Source organism: Emys orbicularis, chromosome 11 (genome assembly GCF_028017835.1).
Source record: "Emys orbicularis isolate rEmyOrb1 chromosome 11, rEmyOrb1.hap1, whole genome shotgun sequence".
Lineage (NCBI taxonomy): Eukaryota > Metazoa > Chordata > Testudines > Emydidae > Emys > Emys orbicularis.
Genome location: NC_088693.1, coordinates 2,542,492 through 2,568,772, shown reverse-complemented (window position 1 = coordinate 2,568,772; position 26,281 = coordinate 2,542,492). Strand labels below are relative to the sequence as shown.

At 53.4% G+C, this 26,281-nt stretch overlaps 1 protein-coding gene across 1 annotated transcript; it reads left to right on the top strand.

The window, feature by feature from the left end:
* The first annotated feature begins 3,031 nt into the window (after nucleotides 1–3,031).
* On the top strand, nucleotides 3,032–21,949 carry LOC135885582 (protein lifeguard 3-like). The gene is made up of 12 exons (XM_065413390.1): nucleotides 3,032–3,075; nucleotides 5,878–6,182; nucleotides 8,397–8,509; nucleotides 9,208–9,272; nucleotides 9,884–9,937; nucleotides 11,863–11,913; nucleotides 12,330–12,369; nucleotides 12,694–12,731; nucleotides 17,350–17,437; nucleotides 19,017–19,112; nucleotides 20,162–20,215; nucleotides 20,388–21,949. Exons 2-12 carry the CDS (start codon nucleotides 5,915–5,917, stop codon nucleotides 20,529–20,531), a joined length of 1,011 nt encoding a protein of 336 aa, XP_065269462.1. The 5' UTR covers nucleotides 3,032–3,075; nucleotides 5,878–5,914; the 3' UTR covers nucleotides 20,532–21,949.
* Nucleotides 21,950–26,281: the final 4,332 nt, after the last annotated feature.

Genomic DNA, 26,281 nt, shown 5'->3' with positions numbered 1-26,281 from the left:
CGGACATAGGACTCCGGAGAAAACCCTTGCAGAAGGTTTCCTTGGGAGGTGGCGCTGTCTGGTGAATAGTATCAGGGGGTCGCCGTGTTAGTCTGTATCTACAAAAACAACAAGGAGTCTTTAAGGTGCCACCAGACTCCTTGTTGTTTTTGTCTGGTGAATAGCGAACTGAGCCCTGGCTGCATGAGCCCCACACTTCTCCAGCCCCCCGCAGTCCAACCCGCCTTTTGCCCCTGGAGAGGGTAGTGCCCTGGATTGCCCTGGGCCGGTCACACCAGGATGGGGTTTGGGTCCCTGCAGTATAACGGGCCCCTCCAGGGGGTGACGGGCATAGCCGGGTGTGGGGGGGGGGGCTCCAAAGCAGTCCGGGTCTGCAGTTCGAGAGGGGGCCGGCTGGGGCGGCCCACCCCCACCTGCACCCTCATGAGGATTCCCGGCCTTAGCTCGTGCGGCCTCTGTTACCGTAACCCACCTGCACTTTGCCCCCGGGACTGGGCCACATGCAGCAGCTGATGAGCCAGTGGAGGTGGGTCTCTGCACTCCAGCAGCTGGGCTCATGCTGTGCCATCCAGGGGTGGCAGGTTCAATCCCTGCTGCTGACAACTCCCCGGGGGGCATGGCGTTGGGTTAGCAGGGCTCATTCCCACTCCATGGTAGGGCCCCACGGTGACAGGGAGGCCAGTGGCCCTCAAGATCAGTGTGTTTGGGGGGTTCCTCCATGACAGGGGAAACCCTACTTCCTCCCCCTTGTTCCTCGGGAACAATCAGTGACACTCTGCCAGGGGACCCTGATGGGGATTTGAAACCCTATGTGGGTTTCTCCACCCACAGGATCTGGCCCTTCCTTGCTGCCAGACAGAGGCCTGTTCTAACACTGAGGGTGGTGGCGATTGTTTTTTCCTCCTGCTGTGCCCCCAGCTCAGGGCAGAGTGTGCAGGGGCAGAGGACGGATCTGTTGATGTTGCTCAGGTGTCTGGAGCACAGGGCATAAGAAGGCAAAGAATCACTTTGGGCTCCCTTCCTCTAGGGGCCCAGGCTGGCCTAGAAACAAGGTGGGACTCAGGGGACCCGCTGAGCTGAAGCTTTGGAGGAGGCCATTTCTCTGGGGTTTGTGCGGCAGCACTTACTGCAGGGACAGATTTACAGCCCGATCTGACTGGAGATGCCCTGCCCCTCTTTTAGGCAGGGTTGGCTGAAGAGTGCCAGCAAAGTTACGCCGGCTGTGTGCGTGCGTGCGTTCGTGTGTGTGAGAGAGAGAAAAGTTCGCCCTCTAGTGGTTCGGCTCATAGGATAAGAGACCTACTACTGCTATCGGGTAGGAGATTCTCTTCCAATCAAGTGTCAGATGCCAGTGGTTTTCATAGATTCCAAGGTCAGAAGGGACCATCAGATCATCTGGTCTGACTCCTGTTTATCACAGGCTGTTACATTTCACCCCGTTACCCCTGTGCAGAGCCCAGTAACTCATGTTTGGCTAAAGCATCTTCCAGAAAGGCAGCCCGGCTGGCTTTCGAGACATCGAGAGAATCCACCACTTCCCTGGGAAGTTTGTTCCAGGAGTTAACCAACCCCACTGTAACAATTTGTGCCATGTTTTTCATGGGAATTTGTCTGGTTTCAGCTTCCACCCGTTGGTTCTTGTCCTGCCTTTCTCTGCTAGGTTAAAGAGCGTGTTAGTACTTGGGATGTCTCCCTGCGAGAAAAAGGACACAACGCCTACCCCTAAAATACAATGTACAAGCGAGGCAATCAACCTGTTTCTTAAACTAGTTTTAAACACACACAGACGCAACGTTTAAAAGCAAGATTTCACAAACGTACCTTCCACCACATGATAAAGACATGCTGGTACCTGTTTCTTCTGTTTTCCCGCCGCTATTATTGCAGTCTTGGGCTAAATGAGTAAGCCACATTTTAGTGAGCAATTCCTTAACTGCTTCCTTGACTATGTTTACACAAATACAAATACAGACTGTTTAAAGACAGGGTTTTTCAAACCAGTATTACACCCAGGTAGAGTTAAAATGGAAATTTACTTTGCCCTGGTGAATTACATCTTGAACTTCTTGTTTTGGAATACCTTAACTGTGCATTTCCCAGTTTCAGAAGTTTGTTTTATTGAACTTGGTGTCCTGGAAAGGCAGGACATACCACTGGGCAACCTGAAGTCTGTGCTAACAATGTTTTTTGTGAGTGAATTTCCTACCCTTTTGAACAGAAAGAGAAACGTTGCGGTAGGAGTTAGTGGTCATTTAGGCAGTTATAATGATCATGTGTCTTGACATATCATGTCGTGACAAAAATAATCAGCATAGACGCTACTGTATTTGGAAAACTGCAAGATCTGGAAGGCTAAAGATAGGAAATCTTTAGGAAATGGATATCAGCCTCTATGAGACAACAGTCAGGCCGCTACTGCTGTATGGGTTGGAGTGTTGGCGTAGCAGCTGGGGTGAGAAATAACCCTGTTGCAGAAGATTCAAGAAAGACACCTGCGGTGGTTTGGACATGTGCTCAGGATAGACCCAGAAAGGACACCTTACCTGGCGATACATACCAGAGTGCAAGGAACTGGAGGAAGGCCAAGGATGCGTTGGATAGACAGGGTGGAGAATGACACAGAACAAAAAGGTTTAAAGCTGAATGAGGCCATGAAGCTGGTACAAGACAGGAAGCGATGGAAAGACCTCAGTCTGCCCCATCGTAGCTGCTGGGAACCGAAGATGACTTATCACGTGGGAGTGCAGTTCAGGGGCCCCGACTGGCAGGTGGTGATAATACCGAGCTCTGCAGAGCTCAAGGAAGGAAACGTGATTATCCCCTTGTACAGATGGGGAACTTTTGGAACAGAGATGACATCACTTGGCCAAGGAATCCAGAGGCAACAGCAGTGGATAGAGAGGAGAAGGGAGTTGTGGACCAAGGCCTGGAGCCAGGGGTGGGGAGCACATGCCCCGCTGCTACAGAAGAGCCATCAGCACCCGGGCGCTCTGGTCCGGAGATGAAGCCCATCCTCCGTGTAACCCTCGACCCTGCTGGTGTCTTCTCTGACGTGCCTCTTTGTGTGATCCACAGGTGGGTGCCCGGAGCAGGCTGCCCGGTACCGGTTAGCCTCATGTTGTCCTCTGGTTTGAGCAGGGCGCTGTACGTGTGTGTGTTCATTCCGTTTCTTGTTAGATTGCCTGTCTTACAGCAACGGTGTTTGTAACCAGTTAGCAGGAGCATGGGCTCTAGGGTGACCAGATGTCCCGATTTGATAGGGACAGTCCCGATTTTGGGGTCTTTTTCTTATAAAGGCTCCTATTACCCCCCACCCCCTGCCCTGATTTTTCACATTTGCTGTCTGGTCACCTTAATGGGCTCCGAGGCGTAGCTTGGTTGTATTCTGTAGCACTTTGTGTTCACCCTGAAGTGCGTGATGGGGATACCGAGTTTCCTAGCCAGGAGCAGGGTGCAACCCCCCGCCTAGCCCTGCTCCTTGGCGTCAGCCCTCGGGGGCTATGGCTACGGTGACCAGATGTCCTGATTTTATAGGGACAGTCCCGATATTTGGGGGTTTTTTTTATATGAGCCTGGTCACACTAGCTGTGGCAACCCAACCGCAGCGGTGGTGGCCACAGGCTCTGTGCCCTGCCCCCATCCCACCGTGCTCGCCAAGTCAGGGCACAAACTCGCAACCGCCGCTGGGGGCTAACAGGGCGGCTGCGGCGCGGTTTGATCCGGACGAGCAGCGCCCCGGGCCAATGACAAACCGGAGCAGCAAATCCTGGGCCAGGGGGCGGGGCACCACCTGAAAACGAAAGTGATTCGGTGTAGGAGTCCGGGGGGCGAGGGAGCGTGCGCAGTGCCCGGGGCTCCCTGCTGCGGGAAGGGAGATTGCCAAGTGCTGTGCGGGTCAGGCAGCGAGCAGAATCCGGAGTGAGACCGGACCAGCTTCGACTCCGAGCCCGCCGGGAGCCCCGGCGCGTTCCACACCGGGGAGCCAGCCAGCCCGCCCCCTTGGAGTCAGGCCCCTGCCGCGCCCGGGGGAGAACAAGTAAGAGACTTTAGACAGCGGGGGGGTAATGATTAACCCTTTCCTTCCCAGGTCCCCACATGCTGCTCCCAATCAAGTCCCCCCTCCCCTCTCCCTTTTTTCTCTGCTAGTGTCCCGTCCCTTTTGCTTTGATGTCTCTGATTGTCCCCTCTGTGCTGGGCCGTGCGCTGCTATATGGCCTGGTTGGAGTATGATGGATTGCTCTAGGGATTGCCCCCCGGTGCACTGACCCAGCGAGCCCTCGTCAGGAAAGGCAGATGGGCACCAAAAAATAAATAAATAGCCCAGGGCACCTCCTATGCAAGGATGGAGGCCACTTCCGGTAGCGATGAGGCAAGCCCAGGTAGAGGTTTTGCCCTGTCTTGGGGATCCTGCTGGCGGGGTTAGATTGCCCTCAGGGGAGAGACAGGCAGCACTAGCTGTCCCATGTGACTCGTGCCAGGCTTTGCCCTCAAGTTCTCACCACAGGCCCTGTCCTGTGCCACATCCTGCCCTCGGGCTGCCCGAGTAACGGCTGCAGGATCAGTGCACTTCTGTCTTCGGGGAAACAGATCTGAGATCCCCGCTCTGCATTTCACACCTGCAGAGCCCCTGGCTGGATTATCCCAAACCCCCGACACGCATCGCACACGGGGCCGTGTCTGCCAGCATCCAGGCATCACACTTGAAAACTCCCTGGACGATCCAACACCCAGCTTGTCCGACAGTCCTTGGAGCGTCCGTGCACGGGGTGATTGGGGGGTGTCCGAAGCCTGGACTGTCACGGGGTGGAATCTGGGTCCTGCTTTCCATTCAGTTCCACTTAGACAGGGTTAGTAAATACTGAACAGATGCTACCATGGTGAGTGGCAGCGGCTGCAGATGCTCAAAGCACAGCAGTAGAAGGTGCTGCAGCTGGGGGATAAGCGACCTATTGACCCGCTGGAGTCTCTAATTATTGACTGGTCATTGATCAGCCCTGTATACGTAGAACCTTCCTATCAAACGTGGCCAGAATCTGTTCCCCAAAAGCCTGTGGCCTCTGTCACTGGCCAACCATTTGGCTACTCGGTGACTGATCAGGGGCTGTCGCCTCTTTCTGGCCTGACCTGACTCTTGTCATGGTGCGACCCCCTTTGGAGCAAAGTGCGATGAAATATACGAAGAACCGTAGCGTGTTCTCTGGGCGGGTGAAACTCCCCTTTAATGCAGTAGAGTGACACCCCCATTGTCCCACGCTGCTGAAATGTACCAGCTGGGATTCCAGCTTAGGGCATAGCCGGTCCGGCTCCTGTTTGATCTCTGGCCCGACTCCCCTGGATTTTAATGGCAGCAGGATTGGGGCCCCAGTCGAAAATGCCGCCTCTGTCGTCAGGCTCCTGTCTGTGTCCGGCTGCAGTGAGGAAGGTTTAAAGGGCTCCTGGCCTCTCGTGACACGAAGCCAGTGGAAGGGATTCGGGGCCATTCGTACCAGGGTTCCTGTTAGCTGGCTCCATGGCCCAGTCTCTCCCAACCTGTGCTCGCTGACTGTGATGTTACAGAATTGCTGCCCCGGCGCTGCATGCAGAGATCACTTGATCTGAACCCCAGAAGGACTTGGGGAGAGCGATTCGCTATCTGGGGCCCCGGGGCAAAAATTACTTAGATGATCGTTGGCATTTAAGACCCACCCACTGAATTGACTCTTTGGTTACCAGGATCTGCCTTGTGGTGGGTCTCTCTTATTGACCAGGCAGAAATATTGCCCTGGGCATCTTGGAAGGAGGGTTCCCATTGGGGGATCTGCTCTGAGCTGGACTCCAGGTGTCGGATCCAGGCAGTGAGCAGAGACCATAACGGGGTTTTTTCTCTCCCGTTTCCAGGTGCAGAGAAAGACAGCCTGAACCTTACGGCAGCACCATGTCATACCCCTGCGATCCCCCTCCCTACAGTGACAAGAACCCCCTCATCCCGCTGCAGCCTGAGGACTACTCGCAGCTGGGACCCTCCGCTGTGGGGTACCTGCAGCCTCAGGGGTACCCACAGCCGGGGGGTGATCCTGGGGCCTCTGTGCAGCCTGCAGCCTGTGCTGGGGGCTACCTGGTGCCCGGAGGATATGCACCCTCAGTGGGCTATCCCCAGCCAATGGGCTCAGAGCGCCCCAGGCCAGTGCTTCCCATGCACTCAGGTAAGTAGAACATTCACAATAGGATGCATCTTATTGGGACGCTGCACAGAAACCACAAAGCTTAGAGGGCTACAGAGACCCTCTTACAGCTTCTGAGATCAGAGCAAACCCACTGGGCCGTCAACGTGCTGAAAGAGACAAGGGTCCACCCTGGTTCCAGTCGTTCTTAGTCCCGTTCTGCACAGAGGCAGGTCGCCCAGGGACCGGATCAAAGAGAGTAACAACGGGCTGGATTCTGCTCTCAGGGGACGGGCCAGACGGGCCGTCAGGGTGGCAGTGCCCATGTGGGACCAGAGGAGTGAGGCGTGCAGGGCAGAGGAGACAGTGGGGTGAGGGGAAGGGGTCTCTGGAAGGGCAGGGCAATGGATACGGTGACTCAGGCTCTGCAGGACCTGGCGTGAGTGGGGGGGTTGGAAGAGATTTCCTTGACCCCCTGGGAAGAACGGGCTCCAATGTGTCATGCCCCCCAGATCTGATAGAGAGGAGACGTCCCGGTAAAAGGCAAAATATTCCAGTCTCTAGTCCCGTTGCGTCAAAGCTTACTCCTGGGGGAATTCTGAGCCAAAAAATTAAAAATTCTGTGCACAGTATTTTAAAATTCTGTATATTTTATTTGTCAAAATAACACAGTACAATCATGCCAATTTCAATTATTTTGGTAATTTATTTCAAAATACCTGTCAAGAAGTATGTGTGTAACAATACAGACGACAAAAAAGATTCAAGAAATGTTTTTTGACAAATAGATTCCTTCCTAGGCTTATTAATACAGAATTCTGAGTAATAATTCATTTCAACTATAATACGGAACCATATTTCCTGCCCCCCTCATAAGCAGTGTAAAGGCTTGGGGGAGTCAGGGGTAATGGAGGGTCTGAGGGAGAGGGAAGGAGCCTGGGAGTGAACTTGGAGAGTTGTTGGGTGTGGGTGGGAGAAGTATAGGCAGGTTTTTTTTGGGGGGGGGGCAGGGGGATTGTTAGGGAGTTGGGGAACCTCCCCCATGCAGACCCTGCCTGACCCCTAACCTCTCCCATTCAGTCAGGTGCATCTACCCTGTCCCCATGTGTCCCTGCACCTCCACCTCCGTCCCCATGTGTTCCTGCTCCCCCACTTCCATTCAGCCCCTGCCCGAGTCTGTCTCCCTCGACTAGCCCTTCTGAACCCCAGTCTGTGTGATCCCCAGCAGCCCTGTGTGCCCCGCTCTGTCTGTGTCCCACCCACATCCTGTACCTATTCACCTGGCCCTATGGGCAGGGCGCTGTAAGGAACGCAGCCTCGCCTCCCTATCGGCTGTTGACCGCTACAGCCGGTGAGCCGGCTGCCCTCTGTTCTGCTGCCACAGCAGCCCCTAGTGGGCGAAAGGCATAACCGCAGCGCCTCTCTGGCAGAATGTATTTTCTGGGGAGGAAAAAAAAAATCTGTCGGGGACATGAATGCTGCGCATGAGCAGTGGTGCAGAATTCCTCCAGGAGTAAAAGCTGGGCTGAGCTTGGCGCCAGCTGGGCTGAGCTCGGCGCCAGCCAGGCCCGACAGCCAGCTGCAGTGGGATCAGATCACCTCGACCCATGGATTTGGGAGCTGGCAAGACTGTGGGACAGCCTCTGAAACTGCAGGGTTTGGGAGAGGGAATTGGGGAAACACCCCCAAGCTGCTGGGGGATAATCCAGGGGACAATGGCCGCTGTGCAGAGAACAATCTGTTCCGTTCCCCTCCCCCACCCGAGGGTCCCCGCTGTGCCCTGTTGTGACAGGGGCAGCCACAGCCTGACCCCTTACTTGGCTGCACAGAAATGGTCCCTGCCAGAAGGAGGTGGGGTCTGATGGGGGAGGGGAGGATACCCTGAAACACTCGACTGACAGGCCGAGCCCAGAGGGGACGGGGAAAGGAGACAGTGTCGCTAGAGCGGGGGGACGGTTACTTCCCTGCGCCTTGTGCCAGATGCACCCCTGGCCTCACGGTGCCGGGTACCAGGCTGGTGTCTCCTGTCTGGACCCGGCCCTCTCGGCCATGCTGTCAGTGAGACCCAGCTGGTGCTGAGGGGCCATTAGGCTGGGACGTCCCATGGGGCAGCCCGCTTGTGGGGAGAGGCGGTCGGGGAGGGACCTGACGCTCGGGCGGGGCAGCCCCCGGACATGTGCTGAGGCAGCAGGGACCCAGGAGAGGCGATGCCCCCCAGCCGTGCCAGCGTTCAGGGCTCCCCTTCCGTTCTTCCAGGGAACACCGGGCTCCCCGCCAGGAACAGCTACATCGTGACCAGCTTGGGGGACGACGTCGTCAGGACTATTGACTGGGACGACAAGCGAGTGCGACACGCCTTCATCCGCAAGGTAACTCTGGAGGGAGCCGGGCTGCCCTGCCCCAGGGGTGCAGGGTGGGGGAGCCGGGGGATGGGTGGGGAGGGGGTGTCCCCCTCCAGACTCTGGCCCCCAGGAACAGGTTACGGCCGGCGGGACGAGCCTGGCGCCTGGGTACCAGTGCGGGGCCGAGGGCCTGTGGCTGGCGTGTCTGCGTGGCGAGGCCAGCGGCTAGGGGCAGTGTCAGGCTCCCGTGGCTGCAGGGCCCCCAGTGCTGGCGGGGGTTGGGGGCACGGCCCTGGCCTGGGGAAGGGGCTGGGACTGGAGTGGCCTGGGCTACAGAGCCCCTCCCCACGGGCTGGGACTGGAGTGGCCGGGCTAACAGGACACCCGGAGCCCGTTGGATGGGAGCCTTGGTAGGAGCTGCCCACCCTGGGGACTACGAGGGGCTCGATCTCCACGGCCCACCCAGTCCCTGGCCCCCCGACCAGCTGCCATTGGGGGCATGGCAGGGGCTGGCGCTGACTCCATCAGGAGAGGGAGTGAGAGCCAGCGGCTCCATCCATCTGGGGTGCTGGGCAGCTGGGGGCAGCGACGCCTCGGGGCCGCCTTGGCGTGTCTGTGCAGGGAGCCGGGCTGGTGCCCACGGGTGACCCCTGTGTGCCCGTCTGTGCCCCGCAGGGAGCAGAGCCAGTGCCTGCAGGTGACCCCTCTGTGCTTGTCTCTTTCAGGTCTACACCATCCTCTCAGTCCAGCTGCTGGTGACCGTGGGCATCATCGCCGTGTTCACCTTCGTGTGAGTCTCACCTTGTCCTGAGCCCTGCCCTCACCGCCAGCCCGCAGCAGCTGCTGTCCCAGGGGCTGGTCCCTGCCCCACGGGGCCCCAGGAGCTGGGACGTCCCAGGGACTCTCGGGAGGAACGAAGCCGTCTGCTCCCAATGCCCCGTCCCCCCGCTGAGGGGAGGGGCCAGAGCCTCGCCAGGGGATGGAGGAGACGGGCACCGTCTCACAAGGGACGGGGACCCTAACCCCGGGGCTGTTTAAAGCTGGGCTGGGGGCAGCCCTGTGGGACGGGCTGTGGGGGGTGACTCTGCCCTGCCCTGGCAGGAGTCAGGATGGATCCTGGTGGGTCTGTCTTGGGAGCCGGGCACAGAGTGGGGCAGGGTCCTTGCTCCCCGGCTGTGGCCCTCACAGCTGGTCTGCGCTGTGTGGGGGGGCAGGCAGCGGCTTAGGGGTGATGACGAGCAGGGAGCGTCTCACTTCCCAGCCTTCCCTTAGGTCAGTCTGCTGCTCGCTAGGGCCCGCGCTGCGAACATCGGGGGTGGAGACTGCGGGGGAGCAGAGAAGGGGCCACGTGGTGACGGGTGTAGCCAGGAACCGATCTCACGCTCTTCTCCCTCTTCGCAGCTCCCCCGTCCGCATCTTTGTGCAGGGGAACGTTACTGTGTACTACTCCTCTTAGTAAGTATCACTCTGCCCGTGGGTGGAGCTGCCAGTGCCAGCTCCCCTCCTTGCTCATCCCGGGCCCACCTGCCCTTTGGCTAGGCCCCTGTGCTGCCGTGTGAGACCTGGCAGAGTCACCGCCGCTCAGTCAGTGGGCTCCCTGCTGAGTGTCACGAGGCGCTGGTGCCCCATGCCAGAGGCACAGGGTGCTGTGTTGGTGCTGCCTTCAGCCCCTGGTGGCATGGGGAGGGAGAAGGGTAGTTAATCACTTTCTCTACGGAAAAAAACCAGGAAATCAAATGCAAAAAACTCTGCTAATGCAGTGTTACTGCTGAGAACGTCACTGTATCAAGGAAGGTTATGCAATTGCAGGTCCACTAGCAAGGAGTTTTAATTAATATGTCAAATTGGGGGTGTACCATATGACTGGAGAATAAGAGAGAGAGAAGGTGATTCAGACAACCATGGACCCATGAGTCTGATCTCAATTGTAGACAAGGCTTGAGAACAAATTTTGAAGGAAAGACTTATCAGAGGTAAATGGGATAAAGTGCAGTGGGATCACCACAGGTAGATCATGCCAGGCAAACCTGGCCTCTTTCTTAACTGATTCTCTAGACAGGGAAATGTGGCAGATCTGTCTATCTGGATTTCAGTGAAGCATTCGATACAGGACCATGTGGGAAATCATCAGTGAAGATGACACTGTGAGGACTCGTACAGGAATTGGAAGGCAGCTAAGGAACTGGCTACAGAGCAGCTGATAATGGGTTATGCTGAAAGGCCGGAGGGAGGTGACTAGTGGTATTTCTCAGTGATCGGTCTCGGAATCAGTCTAACTTAATATTTCCATTGGCGGCTTTGGCAGAAAAAGTAGGAGCGTGCTAATGAAATTTGCTGGTGATATATGTTGGGAGGCATCGTCAGTACAGAGGAGGATCGGAATATCATCCAGGAAGAATTGGCTGGCCAACAGATTGGAGACATAGAAATGCGTCATGCGTTTAGAGAATAATAAGAATTTCTGCTATAAACTGGGGGCTCATCAGTTGGGAACGGCGGAGGAGGAGAAAGACCTGGGGTATTCATTGACTGTGGAATGACTATGGGCTACTGATGGGACGCAGCCATGACAACAGGCAAGTGTGATCCCAGGATGTATCAGGCGAGGCGTTTCCAGGGGAGAGAGAAGTATTAATGTCCTGATGGAAGGCACTGTTAAGACCTCATCTGGATACTGCATACTGCTGTGGACACCCATGTTCAGGAAGATGAATTTAAACTGGAGCAGGTGCAGAGAAGAGCTGCTAGGATGATCAGGGGAATGGAGGGTCTGGGATGAGTGTTAAAGAGCTTGGCTCGTTTAGCTCAGCAAACGAGGGCGGAGAGGGGAGCTGATTGCTGTCTATAAATACATTGTGGGGGGAAGGCATCAGGGCGGGGAAAATGTGACAGGGCTGCCTGCGAGAGCAGAGACGGGACTGAATGGCCCCGGAGGTCCCTTCTAGTCGTCTGATCTTGGGTTAAGACATGCAGAGGGAGCGAGATCTAGTGGCTGGAGCATGAGGCTGCGGGTGAGTAGTTGTCTGCTAATACCAGCTCTGCCACTGACCCACCGTGTGAGCTCAGCTGCTGCTCTGTGCCTCGGTTTCCCCTCTGTGCCAGGGGGATAACGCGTCCCTACTCCCGAGGTACGATGGGAAGCATGAGGAATGTTATTTGGGTGCTTTGAGATCCCCAGGTGGAGGCAAAGGCAACACACGGCACAAGGCCAGCAGGGCAGAGCTAGTGGCTGGAGGCGCCGGGAATTGGACTCTGACTCTGTGGGTGTGAAACCTCGGCCCTTCTGCTGCCAGCGCGAGGCTCCGAACGGCTCCGGCTTCGGGTGGGCAGCAGGGCTGGGAAGGGTCCCAACCTCTGTCTCTCTCTCTCTCTCTCCCCAGTGGTGTGTTTCTGGTCACCTACCTGTTGCTGGCCTGCTGCCAGGGCCCCAGGTGAGTGTCTCCTTCACTGGGGATCAGAGAGGGCGGCCCCTCCCTCCGAGCCCGCGCCCCGGCTCAGAGTCCCCCAGGCACTGGGAAGCGGGTCGGGGGGGAGTGACTGAGGGAGGGGGCCGTGGCCAGAACGGGCTCTGGCTCCATCCCCAAGGGGCGATGAGACAAGGCTGCCCCCAGGGTCGATTCCTGTCCATCTGGGGCCATGGCCTGCCCTGACTTGGGGGTTGGTTTTCACGGGGACCCCCCTGTGCCCTGCAGTCTCATCAGGCCAAAGTGGTGCCCTTGCCCCAGGCGACATCACGCTGAGCTCACCCCAGAAACCCCGACCCCCCGGCTTCCCCCCAGCCTGCGGCGCAGCGCCCCGGGCTCTGACTACCTGCACCCTGACCTGTGTGTTCCCTGACTTCCCCCAGGAGACTCTTCCCCTGGAACCTCATCCTGCTGAGCATCTTTGTAAGTGGCGCTGTGGGGCCGGGTTGTACCGGGGGGGGGAGGGGGGCCTGTGGGGAGGAGTGGGATGGAACTGAGGGAAGGCTTTGGCTGAACACTGGTTAGGATTGGGCCTGGGGTCACGTGGGGGAGGGTAGAAATGGGGGGGGGGGGGATGTGTGTTTCATGGCCCGCCTCCTACCTCAGGGTCACACCTGTGCCTAAAACACACCCCTCAGGCTATGTGAATCCCCACATCTCGGGACCCGCGAAGCCGACATAAAGCTTTGATCCCTCGCTGGGGCTGGCTCCACAGTTAATCGCCCCCTTTCCTTTCATTTGCTGCAGACGCTGGCCATGGCCTTCATGGCGGGAACCATCGCCAGGTACTGGCTGGGGAAACCCCCTCTGAGCCCCTTCCCTCCTTCGCCTTCCCCGAGTTCGCCTGTCGCCCGCGGGGGGGGGAGGTGTGAAGCACACGCCCAGCAGGCTTCTAACATCACTGTGAATAGAGACGACCCCCCACGCTTAAAAATGAACAGAGAAGTTTCTGGTACTAAATTAGTCTCAGAAAGGCCCTTGGATTCCAATCCCAGAACAGCCCCATCTGCAGACTTGAAATTGATCACAAAGATCCAGATCAAATCAGGTTTTTCCTCTGTTACCTGCCAAGACCTCAGCTCAGTGTCTCCCCTCACAAACCCCTGACTTACCTCACTACCGGGTGACCTGGATAAAAGGCTGGAAGCTGGGGGTGGATATTGGAAGTTGCAAGAGGCCATTGGAGAAGCAAGAGGGAAAACAGTGGGATAATCTGCCACACATCTCAGCTGTCTGTACACTAATGCAAAGGGTATGGCAAATCAAGAAGCAGACCTGAAAGTCTGGGCACACAAACAGAATCATGACTGAATTGGCATCCCAGAGTCTTGGTGGGATAAATCAAACGGTGGGAATATTGGCAGAGGGGGTCTCTTGTTCAGGAAGGCCAGCAGGGAAAAAAGGGAGGAGGTGCTGCATTGTATATTAAGAATGTATACACTAGTTCTGAGGTCCAGAAAGAGGAGGTGAGAGGCATTCCCCTTGAAAGTCTCTGGGGGAAGATGCCAGGGGGAAAAACAAGGGTGATGTCAGAGGAGGGGGTCTACTGCAGGCCCCCAAATCAGAAGGAGGAGGTGGATGATACATTTTTACAACAAAGACATATCCCAAGCCCAGGCCGTGGTGATAAGAGGGGACTTTACCTATCCAGACATCTGTTGGAACAACAATACGGCAGGACGTTGACTGTCCAGCCGGTTCTTAGAATAGCTGGGAGCAACTTTTTGTTGCAGATGGCGGAGGAGATCGCTGGGGGCGGCTATTTATTTTTGATGTTGGCCTCCCTAACAGGGAGGAATAGATTGAGAATCGGAAGGCGGGAGGCAAACTGAGGCCTGGTCTACACTGGGGGGGGGTCAACCTAAGATACGCAACTTCAGCTACGAGAATAGCGTAGCTGAAGTCGACATATCTTAGTTCAACTCACCTTGCGTCCTCACGGCGTGGGATCAACGGCCGCCGCTCCCCCGTCGACTTCGCTTCCGCCTCTTGCCGAGCTGGAGTACAGGAGTCGACGGGAGAGTGATCGGGAATTGATTTATCGCGTCTACACTACACGCGATAAATCGATCCCCGATAGATTGATCGCTACCCGCTGATTCGGCGGGTAGTGTAGACATAGCCTAAGGGAAGGGAGGAGCCAGAGAAGCAGAATAAGGACAATGGACTTCAAAAAAGCAGCCGTCAGCAGACTCGGAGAACTGGTAGGTGGTGTCCCATGGGAAGGAAATTTAAGGGAAAAGGGAGTTGGGAGGGGGGGGCAGTTTCTAAAACAGCAAAGTCTCCCACTGCGAAGGAAAGGTAGGAAGATGTGTAAAAGACCAGTCTGGCTCTATCAGGAGCTCTCTAGTGACCTGAAAATCAAAAAGGAATCATCCCAAAAGTAGAAACGAAGCCAAATTGCCAAGGAGACGTACAAAAGAACAGCACAGGGAGGTAGGGACAAAAATCAGAAAGGCTGCGGCACAAAATGAGTTACACCTAGGAAGAGGAAAACGAAGGAACGTGTAGGTCCATTACTTAGCGGGGAAGGAGAGCTCTGGACAGATGACCCAGAGAAGGCTGAGGGGTTTAATGTCTTTGCTTCAGTCTTCACTAAAACAATTAACTGTGAACAGATGCTTAATACAATTAATATTAACAACACGGGGGCAGGATCTTGGGCCAGGATAGAGAAGGAACGGTCAAAAAAATACTTGGTGTGCTCAATTGGCAGGGCCTGATGACTTTTGCCCTAGAGTACTGAAGGAACAAGCTGAAGCAGTCTCTGAACCATTGTTAATGACTATATTCGAGAACTCCGGGAAGATGGGTGAGGTCCCAGAGGACTGGAGGAAGGCAAACATTGTACCCATCTTCACAAAGGGGAAGGAGGAGGACCCAGGGAGTTATCAACTAGTCAGACTAATAATTTGTTCCAGTTTCTTTCGAGGTATTGAATAATCAGTCTGTGAGCACCTAGAGGTTAATAGGGTAATAAGGACCATGGATTAGTCAAGAACAAATCATTACAGAACAAACCTAATTTCGTTCTTTGACAGGGTAACTAGGTTAGTGGATGGGGGAAGCAGCAGACATGCAATATGTCTGGACTCTAGTAAAACTGTTGATGCTGTCCCACGTACAGTTTCATAAGCAGACAAGGGAAATGTGGTCTAGGTGAAATTACTATAAGGTGGGTTCACAATTGATTGAAAGACTGTCCTCAAAGAGCAGTGTAAGAACAGTCGGACAATGGAACAGACGCCTAGGGAGGGTTTTCACTGGAGGTTTTCAAAAGGAGGGTGGAGCCATCTGTCTTGGATGAGTTAGAAACAACAAATCCTGCATTTTCGCAGAGGGTTAGACTAGAACATGACCCTTGCGTCTCTTCTAACATTATGATTCTATAATCAATGGTTTGCTGTCAAACTCGGAGGACATATTGTGTGGGATTCTGCTGTGGGCTGTCCTGGGTCCAATGCTAGTTAATATTTCCATTCACACCTTGGATGATGGAGTGGAGAGAGCTTATAAAATTTGCAGGTGGCACCAAGCTGGGAGGGGTTGCAAGGACTTTGGAGGACAGGATTAGAATTCAAGATGATCTTGAAAAATTGGTCTGAACTCAATCGGAGACATTTCAGTGAAGACAAGTGTAAAGCTCTGTCATTTAGAAAGGAAAAATCAAATGCGCAAATACAAACGGGAATAATGGGCTAGCCGGTCGTGCAGCTGAAAAGGATCTGGGGGTTCTAGTGGACCATAAATTCAGAGTCATTATGACGTGGAAAAGGCAAACCTCGTTCTGGGTGTGTTAACGGGAGTGTCGTATGTAAGACACAGGAGGTCATTGGCCCGCTCTGCTCGGCACTTGGTAGGCCTCAGCTGGAGTACTGCCTCCAGTTCTGGGCACCACACTTTAAGAAAGGTGTGAACAAACAGGAGACAGTCCAGAGGAGAGCAACAAAAATAAGAGGTTTAGAAAACCTGACCTCTGAGGAAAAGTTGAAGGAATTGGGCACGTTCAGGCTGGAGAAGAGAAGGCTGCGGCAGGGCATAATAAGTCTTCACCTATGTTAAGGGCTGTTCTAAAGAGAACAGTGATCAATTCTTCACGTCCACTGAGAGTAGGACAAGAAGGAATCTACTTAATCTGCAGCAAGGGAGATTTAGGTGAGATATTAGGAAAAGCTTTCCAACTTGAATCATAGATTCATAGACTATCAGGGTTGGAAGGGACCTCAGGAGGTCATCTAGTCCAACCTCCTGCTCAAAGTAGGACCAATCCCCAACTAAATCATCCCAGCCAGGGCTTTGTCAAGCCTGACCTTAAAAACCTCTAAGGAAGGCTAGTTTAGCCCTGGGACAGGTGGCCTAAGGAGGCGGTGAAATCCCCGTCATTGGAGGTTTTCGGAACAGGTCGGACAAACACCTGTCAGGGATGGTCTGGGTTTACTTGGTCCTGCCTCAGCGCAGGGATGGACTAGATGACCTCTCAAGGTCCCGTCCAGGCTGATGTTTCTCAGACTAATGGAAGCAGCCGTGCTTCCTGCCTTCCCCGCCACCAAATGTCCCCCGTCCTGTAGTAGCTACATCGCTGACTCTCGGCAGCAGATCCTCTCGCACAGGGCTTGGCAGATAACGGGGAAAGATTTTGTGTGAAGCGATCGATCATGTCTTTGCACATAGAGCCACGTTTGGATTTGGAATCGTTTTAAAGGAGGGGGAGGGGAAAGCTTTTTAATTCCCCTTTGACAATCAGCAACTCGCTCTGGTCATCTCAGATCTTGGGCGGGTCCCTAGAATAGCGGGAGGGTCTGTCCCCGTAGTGGGGCACGGCCGGGCTGAGCCATCACCACCAAGCTGCTTGGCCGTGTCATTGCCAACGCCTAGGGCTGCTGAAACTGGGGCAAACGGAATATGTCTCCTGGGCCTCTCCCCCTTCTGCTGATTCTATCTGGTAATTAGAGAGACAAGGTGGGTGTATTTGGGAATGTCTTTTTCAGCGTAGACAGGGAGACTAGAGACATCCGGTGTCGGTTGCAGGCCCTGCCGTGTCGGGGTCACTAGCCCTGCGGGGGAGGTGGGCTCGGACGGAGAGGAAAACCAGCCCCACCCTGGTTCTAACTTAGTGATCCCCTGGCTTAGCTCAGCTTGAAGGAGTCGCCCTGGAGCCTGGACTCAACCAGGCGCCTCCTGGGGGCGAGTCGCAGAACCGCAGGCTGCCTGTGATGGCTTTTCTATAGGGCCCATGGGTGCCGTGTCGGAACGCCCGCCGAGCGCCGCCCCCGAGCCCACGGGATCGCACTGCCGGGGAGTGAGCCCCGGTTCTTAGCTCCCATTTGCATGCGGAGGGGGAAGTGGGAAATCATTGATTGGCTTTTAAACCTACCCCCCACCCCTTTAACCCTTTGTGTGCAGCATGTATGACACCAAGGCTGTCCTGATCGCCATGGTGATCACTGCCAAAGTGGCCATAATTGTCACCATCTTCTGCTTCCAGACCAAGGTAAGGCTCGATGGGCTCCCTGCCCATCCGGGGCAGCAGGGATGGGGGGAGTCAGGGGATTTCCCCTCCTGAGAGCCCCCGCGGCATAGGCTGGGACAGGGTACGAGGCAGATGCTGCGTCATCCAGAGTGGGGTGCTGGAGCGGAGAGACCCTTCCCCTAAGGGGTCCACGCTGCCTGTGCCCAGCTCTGGGACTGACAGAGCAGGAATCGAACCTGGATCTCGTGTGGCAGCCCAGAGAGAGCTGGGTCAGTGACCCTCCGGGCCCAGCGCTTTGGGGTGTCCATTTCCAAGCGCGGCTCCCACTGGCTGCATCCCAGCTGGACAGCGCATTGCCCTGCGTGCTGCTGATCCTCGCTACCCAGGCTGCCGCGCAACATCCGTCCCGTGCCACCCACCCTCGGAGAAGAGCCAATGCAGCCGATCCGTGCTGACATGGGGAGCAGATGGCGCCTCCTGCAGGAGAAGCCCAGTGCAGGGAAGATAAAAAATCTGTGGTGTGGGGGGGGTTTTAATTAAAAAAACCCACAATTTTTAAAATTTTTAATTTAAATACAGGTTTTTTTTAAATATAAACCTGTATTTAAAATTAAATTTTAAATTGGCAATTTAAGACCTAAACTTATTCTAATCTATTAAAACCATTTAAATTAAATGCAAAAAAGTAATATTAAGCAGCCCGTTTCCTGCCAAGTTTTAAAGAACATCACACCACTGAGCTGGTGGAAGTCACTGGCTAAGCACCTGGGACTAGAGTTTGTTGAAGGGCTAACCCAGCTTTTGACAGCAGTAGCCTCCTCTGCAGGTGTAGACAGATCATTTTCTCCATTTCAGTTTATTCAACTAGTTCGGTTCATTCAAAGTTAAGAAACCAATTGGGGTCAGTGAAAAAGCAGGAAAGTTCATTTTCCTCTTCTAATCTCTGAATAAAAACCAGGTACGAGAGGATGAGATCTACTAGTTCTAAAATCTTGAAGGACATCGTGACTAGAAACAATCAGTTCAGTTCACTAACTACAGACAGTACTTCCTTTGTTTAATAAATCAGTTAGTTTTGAATGCAAAACATGTTTTGATCAACTTTTTTTTTTTATGTATCCAGCACTTTTAAGGTAGTTTTATTTAATGACCAAAAAATCGCTGTTTTCCTATATTTTTATTGTTTGAATTTCCATCCAAACAGAGCTTGACGCAAATCACAATTTAATCATCATCTGGTAAAAAGTTAAGCTACGTAACTGCTTAAATAGATGTGTATAGATCTAGTGTTTCCTCCTGGTTAGCAAAGAGAAGCACCAAATTTAGTGTAAAGGTTCTATTTAGTTGCAAGTCTACCTGTTTTAATGGTTGCCAACCAATGAGCAATTGTCTTTAGGACAGTAACGACAACATACAAATGCAAATCACAATTACAATCGATTATTTAAATCAAGGTTTCCCGCTTGCTGATATAAATCATGGTTAAAATTGGTGATGGACATGGCTTTGATTTAAGTCAGTCCATCCTGGTGCAGCGGGATGGCTGTGTTCCACTGTTCTCTGTGGGTCTCATGGTAACTTATCTCCCTCCCGTCGGCAGGTGGATTTCACATCGTGTACCGGGCTGTTCTGTGTGCTGGGGATCGTTGTCCTTCTGACATCGATAGTCACTGCCATCGTCCTCTACTACAAATATGTGAGTAGTGGCTGCTCCTTGTAACATGGGGACCTGGGGAGACCTATTCAGGGACAGACTAGGACATGATACCAATGCTGCCCTCTGCAGGCCCCATCCATATCTGCAGAACTTAAGCACAATGTTCCCAGCATGGCACGTGATCTGCCTGAGTATGCAGAGAGCCTGAAGCAATAGCCCTGACAGATGGGTGACCTGTCTCATTTACACAGGGGAGATGTTAATTCTGGACCCTAATGATGGCAAATCGGAATGTCATCAGCAGGGAGATTTCATCCCTGATCACATCAGGTTCTGGGCAGGGGGTGAATGAAGTTACCAAAACTTTGTCTCTCAAGTGGATCCCACTTCCGCATCTTACAGGAAAGCAAATCTCTGTCCCTGAGCCAACTGCACTCAACAACAGCTCATGCTCAGCCAGGGATTTCGGCGGGTGTTTTGTTGACAGCGGAAGTATTGCCTGGGAGACTCGGTCTACCTTAAAAGGCAGCTGTGGTGCAGACATGGTATTTGGGAAGGGTGGGTGGCTAAAATCAGATCCTACAGCTGTACCTCCTTGAGCTCAAACAAGTGAGACGTGCCTAGCAACTTGCCATCTTTCATGTGCTGAGTAGGATTACGCCTGGTTGATGCTTGGATGGGAGACTTCTCAGAAACCCCCGGCTGCATCTGATGGAAGTGTGGGTGACTCAGTAGAGGATGAGCCCCCGAGTTGTGCAAGGGGGCGCTGTGTTGCTGGAGTTGCTCTTTCAGATGATATGCAAACCCAAGAGTCCTGACATCCTGTAGTCTCTAAAAAAAAAAAAAAATCCCCTGGTATGTTTTGCAATAGGTAGGACATTAGCCAACAGCTGTCATGCTCCTCCCCAGAGGTGGCTGCATTTTGGGGGCGGGTGAAGGAATCTCTGGGGAATATGCTCTGGGTTCTGGATAGTTTTTCTCCAGCCCCTTACTGGTGGGTCGCCTTGCTCGTCTGCACCCTGCAGCCGCCTCTGGGCTCCGAACACCTGCTCGGAGCAACGTGATTCAGTCCTCCCCTCTTTCTGCAGATTCAGTCGGTCCACATGGTGTTTGCGGCCGTGGTTGCGATCGCCTTCACCCTGGTGAGTAACGTCGCTCGCCCTGTCCCGACTGAGCTGGGAGCCTCCTATGTGGGCTGCTGCGTCGAACGCATTCCTGGGGCGGGTGGGGGGAGGCAGCTCCTGGCTCAGGCACGTGGGGCTGAGGCTCCTTAGCGGCGTGGCTGACCCATCGCCCTGTCTCTGGTCTCCCCAGTTCCTAGCCTACGACACCCAGCTGCTGGTAGGGAACAAGCAATATGCCCTCAGCCCCGAGGAGTACGTCTTCGGCGCCCTGGAGATCTACGTGGACATTGTCTACATCTTCTTGTTCCTGCTGCGGTTCCTGGGCTGGAAATAGAGCCTCCAGCCGGGCTCCTGGCTGGCATGGCCCGGGGCCGAGGAGCGCTCTGGGAACACCTTGCTTCCTTCCTGCTTCTGTTCCTTTCTCCCTCCTTGCCCCGGCGTGTGTCTCCCGGGCGATGCCCTCTGGTTTCCCTCCTTCCCCGGGGAGCCCAGCATGGGATTCCCACAGTCTGCACCTAGAGGGGTCGCGGGCGAGACTGTGCCCTGGAGAAGCCCAATAACGAGGCTTTGCCCAGCGATGAAGCCAGCGCTGGCAGATTTCTGCCTGCCCTGTTAATGGCTCCGCTGCCCTCTGGGCTTGCACGCGGCCTCCGTCTTTCTTTGCTCCCCGCTGGGCCCCCAGGGATGTGTCAATGCACCGAGTTTATCCCCGTAGCAGCCCTCGGCACTTGGTGCCGGGCGAGGCACCTGCCCCCAGACCCACAAACACGGCCCCTCTGCCAGCACTAGCTGCTAAGACAAGGGGGCACCTCATATTCCCCAGAAATAGCTGAGAGCGGGCATTTCTGGACATCACGCTCCACATGTTGAGCGGTGAGACAGATCCTCCACCCTAAGGAGAAGTGAATTCACTTCTCTTGTGGTAGAGAGCAGGCAGGTGGAGGCTTCCGTTTCTCACCTTAACGTAAGCCTGACCTATCCCGCCCCGGGCCTGGCGAGCAGCGTTACTCCGAAATAACTTGCTGGATGGTTTGAGTTACCTGGAGCTGCCTGAGGTCAAGCTTGAGACATGTCAGCCCCAGCTGCTGTTCGGACCCAGGTGAGATGCCCCAGGGGAGGGGAAAGGTAGGCAGAGGGGCAGCGTCTTCATCAAATCCAAACCCACTCGAAGGAGAATAGAAAGACGGGCTCGGGCCTTGCTCCGATCCAGACCCCGGTGTGCAAGTTCCTTCTGGCCTGCAGAGCGCCCTCCAGTGGGGAGGAGCAGGGGGGGCTGCGATTATTGCATGGATCTGATTTTTAAAGGGCGGGAGGGGAAATTTTTTATACGTGTCCTAGACATCGCTGTTTGCCCAGCACAGTTTTTACCCTGTGTCTGAGAGTGGGTTTTTTACAGTGCAACAAAACTCTTCCGGGTTAACAATACTGCTTTGGTCTCTCGTTTGTTACGTGCCTTAAACTAGCCTTATGTTAAATGTTTTTTTAATCTCCTTAGCTACAGCATGTGGCGTGTACACAGGAGAGACCCAGGCTGGCTCTTGACGGGTTTCTGTTCTTTCTAATTCAATGTATTTTATCCTTGGTTAAGCAAAGGGCTTTTTACAGCACTGCTTTGTTGTATATTTGACCAGTCCGGAAAGCCAAAGGGCCTTGAAATAACATTGACGGGGGGGGAGGCGAACAGCACACGGGGAAGTGCAAAGAAACGTGCTGTGTACAGTAACTCCTCATTTAAAGTCATCCCGGTTAACGTTGTTTCGTTGTTACTTTGCTGATCAATTAGGGAACGTGCTCGTTTAAAGTTGTGTAACGCCTGCTTTGTCCAGTGCTTGCAGGAAGAGCAGCCCCTTGCAGCTGGCTGGTGGGGGCTTGGAACCAGGGTGGGCCGGCAGCCCCCCTATCAGCTCCCTCATCAGCCCCCCGCTCCCCTAAGTTCCCTGTGCAGCAGCTGCCGGCAGTTCAGCTGTGTCCCTCCCCCCACTGCCATGTGCTGCTCCTGCCCTCTGCCTTGGAGCTGCTCCCCGAGATTCCTGCTTGCTGTGCAGGGGGGAGGGAAGGAAGAGGGGGGCTGTCAGGGTGTCCCCGCTCCCCCCTGCTCCTGCACCCCACTTACCCCATCTTCCATAGAGCAGGGCTCAGGACGGAGGGTGCTTGCAGCTGCTGCGGTCTCAGCAAACTGATCTAATTAACAAGGCAGTGTACTTAAGGGAAATGCGCATATCTCCCTCCATTTAAATAAATAAAAAGAAATGGAGATATCCCATCTCCTAGAACTGGAAGGGACCTTGAAAGGTCATCGAGTCCAGCCCCCTGCCTTCACTAGCAGGACCAAGTACTGATTTTGCCCCAGATCCCTAAGTGGCCCCTTCAAGGATTGAACTCACAACCCTGGGTTGAGTAGGCCAATGCTCAAACCACTGAGCTATCCCACCCCCTATTCCTGCTGCCTTGCAGAGTGAGAGAGTTAACCCTTGAGGGCTCAGCCAATTGCTAGTTCATCATTTAGCAGTAAGAGAAATATCCCACCCTCTGACTCCTCCACGTCAATCAAGCTTCACAGTCATCATCACTGTGTACCAGTATTAACTTGTTTGTTTAAAACTTATGCTCTGTGTGTGTGTGTGTGTGTGTATATATATGTGTATATGTATATATATATATATATATATATATATATATATATATATCTTTTGTCTGGTGAAAAAAAAAATTCCCTGGAACCTAACCCCCTCATTTACATTAATTCTTATGGGGAAATTGGATTCACTTAACATCATTTTGCTTAAAGTCACATTTTTCAGGAACAGAACTACAACGTTAAGTGAGGAGTTACTGTATGTTGCTCATGCTCTCTAGTAAGAGATTCGCTTATTGCAGAAGGAAACAGAACTGGGGCCTCAGGCAGCATTGTAAGTCACCACCCCTAATTCTAGAGGCTGGAACAGGTGCTTTAAGTGGGGGCAGGATGGGGCGGAAACGCTGCGTTGGAGCACTCTGGCTCCCCCGGGGCAGTGCTGGTGAAGGGGGTGGGGGGCAGCAGCTGATCCCAGAGCCGGTTCCCAGCTCCTCATGGGAAGAGCAGGCTCAGAGCTGGGCGGCTGGATCAGAATCCCCAGGCGAACGGCCTAAAGGGCAGGGGAACTGGGGGTGCAGCCAGCGTTAACCCTTTGTGCTCCTTCCACGACGCTAGCGGCTTGGGCCAGCCTTGTTCACTCAGTGCCTTAAATCCCGACGTTCCCGGCGGATGATTTGAGGTCAGCACAGCACATGGCAGGGAGTCGCCCCTCGTCACATCCAGGAAGGGAGAACAGCCTGTTCGGGATGCCGGCCTTGGAGGCAGAGCTGCTGGTGAGCAGAGCCCAGCTCTGGCCTGGCTGAGGGCGGGGGCGTAGGCCAGCCGGGGTTAGCTTTGCTATGCAAAGGGCTGTCGGGTGCGCTACAGAGGTTAGTGGATTGGCTCAACGGCCCCCCTTGAGGACAGACCTAGAGACCCCTTCCTTGGGAGCGCTCCGCAAACCACCAGCCGGGTTCGGAGAGGTCCCCAGTCCATGCAGCAGGGGCGTGAGGGGATGGCTGTATAGCGTACGCTGTATTATATTCAAATGCTGCAGCCAGTGGGAGCAGCGCGGTCGGCTCCCGGCACCAAAGAACACACACAGGCTGCACTCAATAAAGTGAAACACTGTGTACTTTTTCAGGCATCCAGGGTCTTTTGATTCTTATTCATTGATGACAGTGACAGTGGTGCAGGGGAAAGAGGTGGGCATGACCCCCTGGGACCTGAATCCTCCTGGCACAACCAGAGACGATAGGGGCAGCGTAAGCAAAACCCTCTCTGCCTCCCCCCCACCCCCCAAACATCCCTGCCCTTCTGACAACAATGATGCCCAGCTGCAGTGATGTGGATTTGGGGTAGGATGTAGACAGCTGCCAACTAGCAAAAGGACTAAAACCCGCAATCTCATGCAGCCACTGTAGATCTGGACTTTATTTTAACCCAGATCGCCAACCCGCTGCACTATCCGAGCCGGATTCCCGGTGCCGGAGCCTCACCCACATAACCCAGCATCCCCTGCAGGGCTACGCTGGGCACTCTGACCATCTCCCGCCACACGACTTTCAGGGATGCTAACTGGATCCATCGTCTTCACAGACTCAGTGAGGAAGTGCTCTGGGCCAGATCTCCATACAGCCATGCTGATTGGTCAAGGGGAGAGGCGGAGCTACCGTGCGAAACCCAACAATGGCACATGCATGAAGGGTTGGACTAAGGGTGTGTCACCCAGTGGTGATTAGTCCCGGAGTGGTGCTAAGTGGGGTGCGGGCGGTTTGATGCCGTAATCTACTTAATTTAGGTTTGTCCAAAGCATTTCTTCCAGAGAGGCATCTCGTTCTGAGCTGAAGACTCCAAGAGATGGGGAATCCACCACTTCCCATGGGAGTTGGTTCCAATCCCCCTCAGTGTTAAAAAGTTGTGCCGTCTTTCTAATCTGAATTTGTCTGGCTTTAACATCAAACCACTGTTCTTGTTCTGCCTTTTCTCTGCTAGATTGAAGAGCCCTTTAGTAACCAGTATTTTCTCCCCATGAAGATACTGATCCACCACAATTAGGCTTGGCAGAATTCAATTTTTAGGTTTTTTTAGTTTGACATCATACCAATATTTATTTGTAGACTTGTTTTTTTAGATTTTTATCAGTTTAAATGTTGAAAGCTGCAGGAAACTGGGGGCATCAGACAACTATTTAATGATGGCAAATGTTGAAATTCAAAAAGTTAAAGCTCTATAAACCGTTCAAACACAAATTGTCAACATCACCTGTCAAAATATACAAAGTAAATATCCTTAAATCATCAAATCGTACCTGTTTCTACTAGTCACTTACTAGGCCAGTGGTTCTCAAACAGGGGCACACGTACCCCTTTGGGTACGCAGAGGTCTTCCAGGCAATACATCAACTCTTCTACATATTTGAATAGTTTTACAACAGGCTACATAAAAAACCCTAGTGAAGTCCGTACAAACGAAACTGTCATACAATGACTAGTTTATACTGCTCTAGATACCATACACTGAAATGTAAGTACAATATTTATATTCCAATCGATTTATTTTATAATTGTGTGGTAAAAATGAGAAAGTCAGCCATTGTTCAGTGATAAAAGTGTCACCGCACACTGTATTTTTATGTCTGATTTTGTAAGCAAGTCGTTTTTAAGTGAGGTGAAACTTGGGGTACACAAGACAAATCAGACTCCTGAAAGGCGGACAGTCGTCTGAAAAGGCTGAGAGTCACTGCACTAGTCCATTTATAACAAGCCTAATTCAAAAGTCCCAAGTAGCATTTTTCTTACTTTGCCTATCTGTTAATTTTGATTATTGTGTCAGTTTGTGTGTCTGGTGAAACTGACGTTTATCAAGGTATAACGATAAAAGTATAATCCTCCCCCGCCTACCTGTAATCAAATCACCCTTCGGTCATCTTCATGTTAAATGAAACCCATTCAGCTCTGGAAGCTTAATTATAAGGCATTTTTTCCAACCATTTGAACCATTTTGGGGGGCTCTTTTCTACCCTTTACACGGTGCTGGTCTGACAGGCTCTCAAGCCCCCTGCAGCACACACACAGTTAGGGACACACCCAGCTGCAGCTACACACACACGCTGAGATCAGCTCTGCATGGGAAGGCTCAGCTAAGAACTGCCCGGTTACTCAAGTGCACCCCCCCTTTGAAGGGTAAACCCCAAATTATACCAGCTTGTGCTGCACAGGGAACTGTGCACCGTAAGCTCATGAAATGCGCCCCTCCCTCAAAGTGGAGAGGAATATACACAGCTTTCTACCCCCAGGTATGACTCTTGCACACACTGGTTTTAGAGAAAACAAAGATAAATGTATTAACTACAAAAGATAGATGTTAAGTGATTATAAGGGACAGCAAACACACCAAAGCAGATTACCTAGCAAATAAAACAAAAACACAATCTAAGCTTAATATACTAAAGAAATTGGATACGAATAGCAAATTCTCACCCTAATTGTTGGTTTAGGCAGTTTGCAGAGGTTCTTGAGGGCAAGCTG

Excerpts from the sequence above, each read along its gene's own strand:
- LOC135885582 (XM_065413390.1), top strand. The coding sequence starts at position 5,915 with ATGTCATACCCCTGCGATCCCCCTCCCTACAGTGACAAGAACCCCCTC. Across the intron at positions 8,510-9,207 it reads GACACGCCTTCATCCGCAAG|GTCTACACCATCCTCTCAGT; the intron begins GTAACTCTGGAG and ends TGTCTCTTTCAG. Across the intron at positions 9,938-11,862 it reads ACTGTGTACTACTCCTCTTA|TGGTGTGTTTCTGGTCACCT; the intron begins GTAAGTATCACT and ends CTCTCTCCCCAG.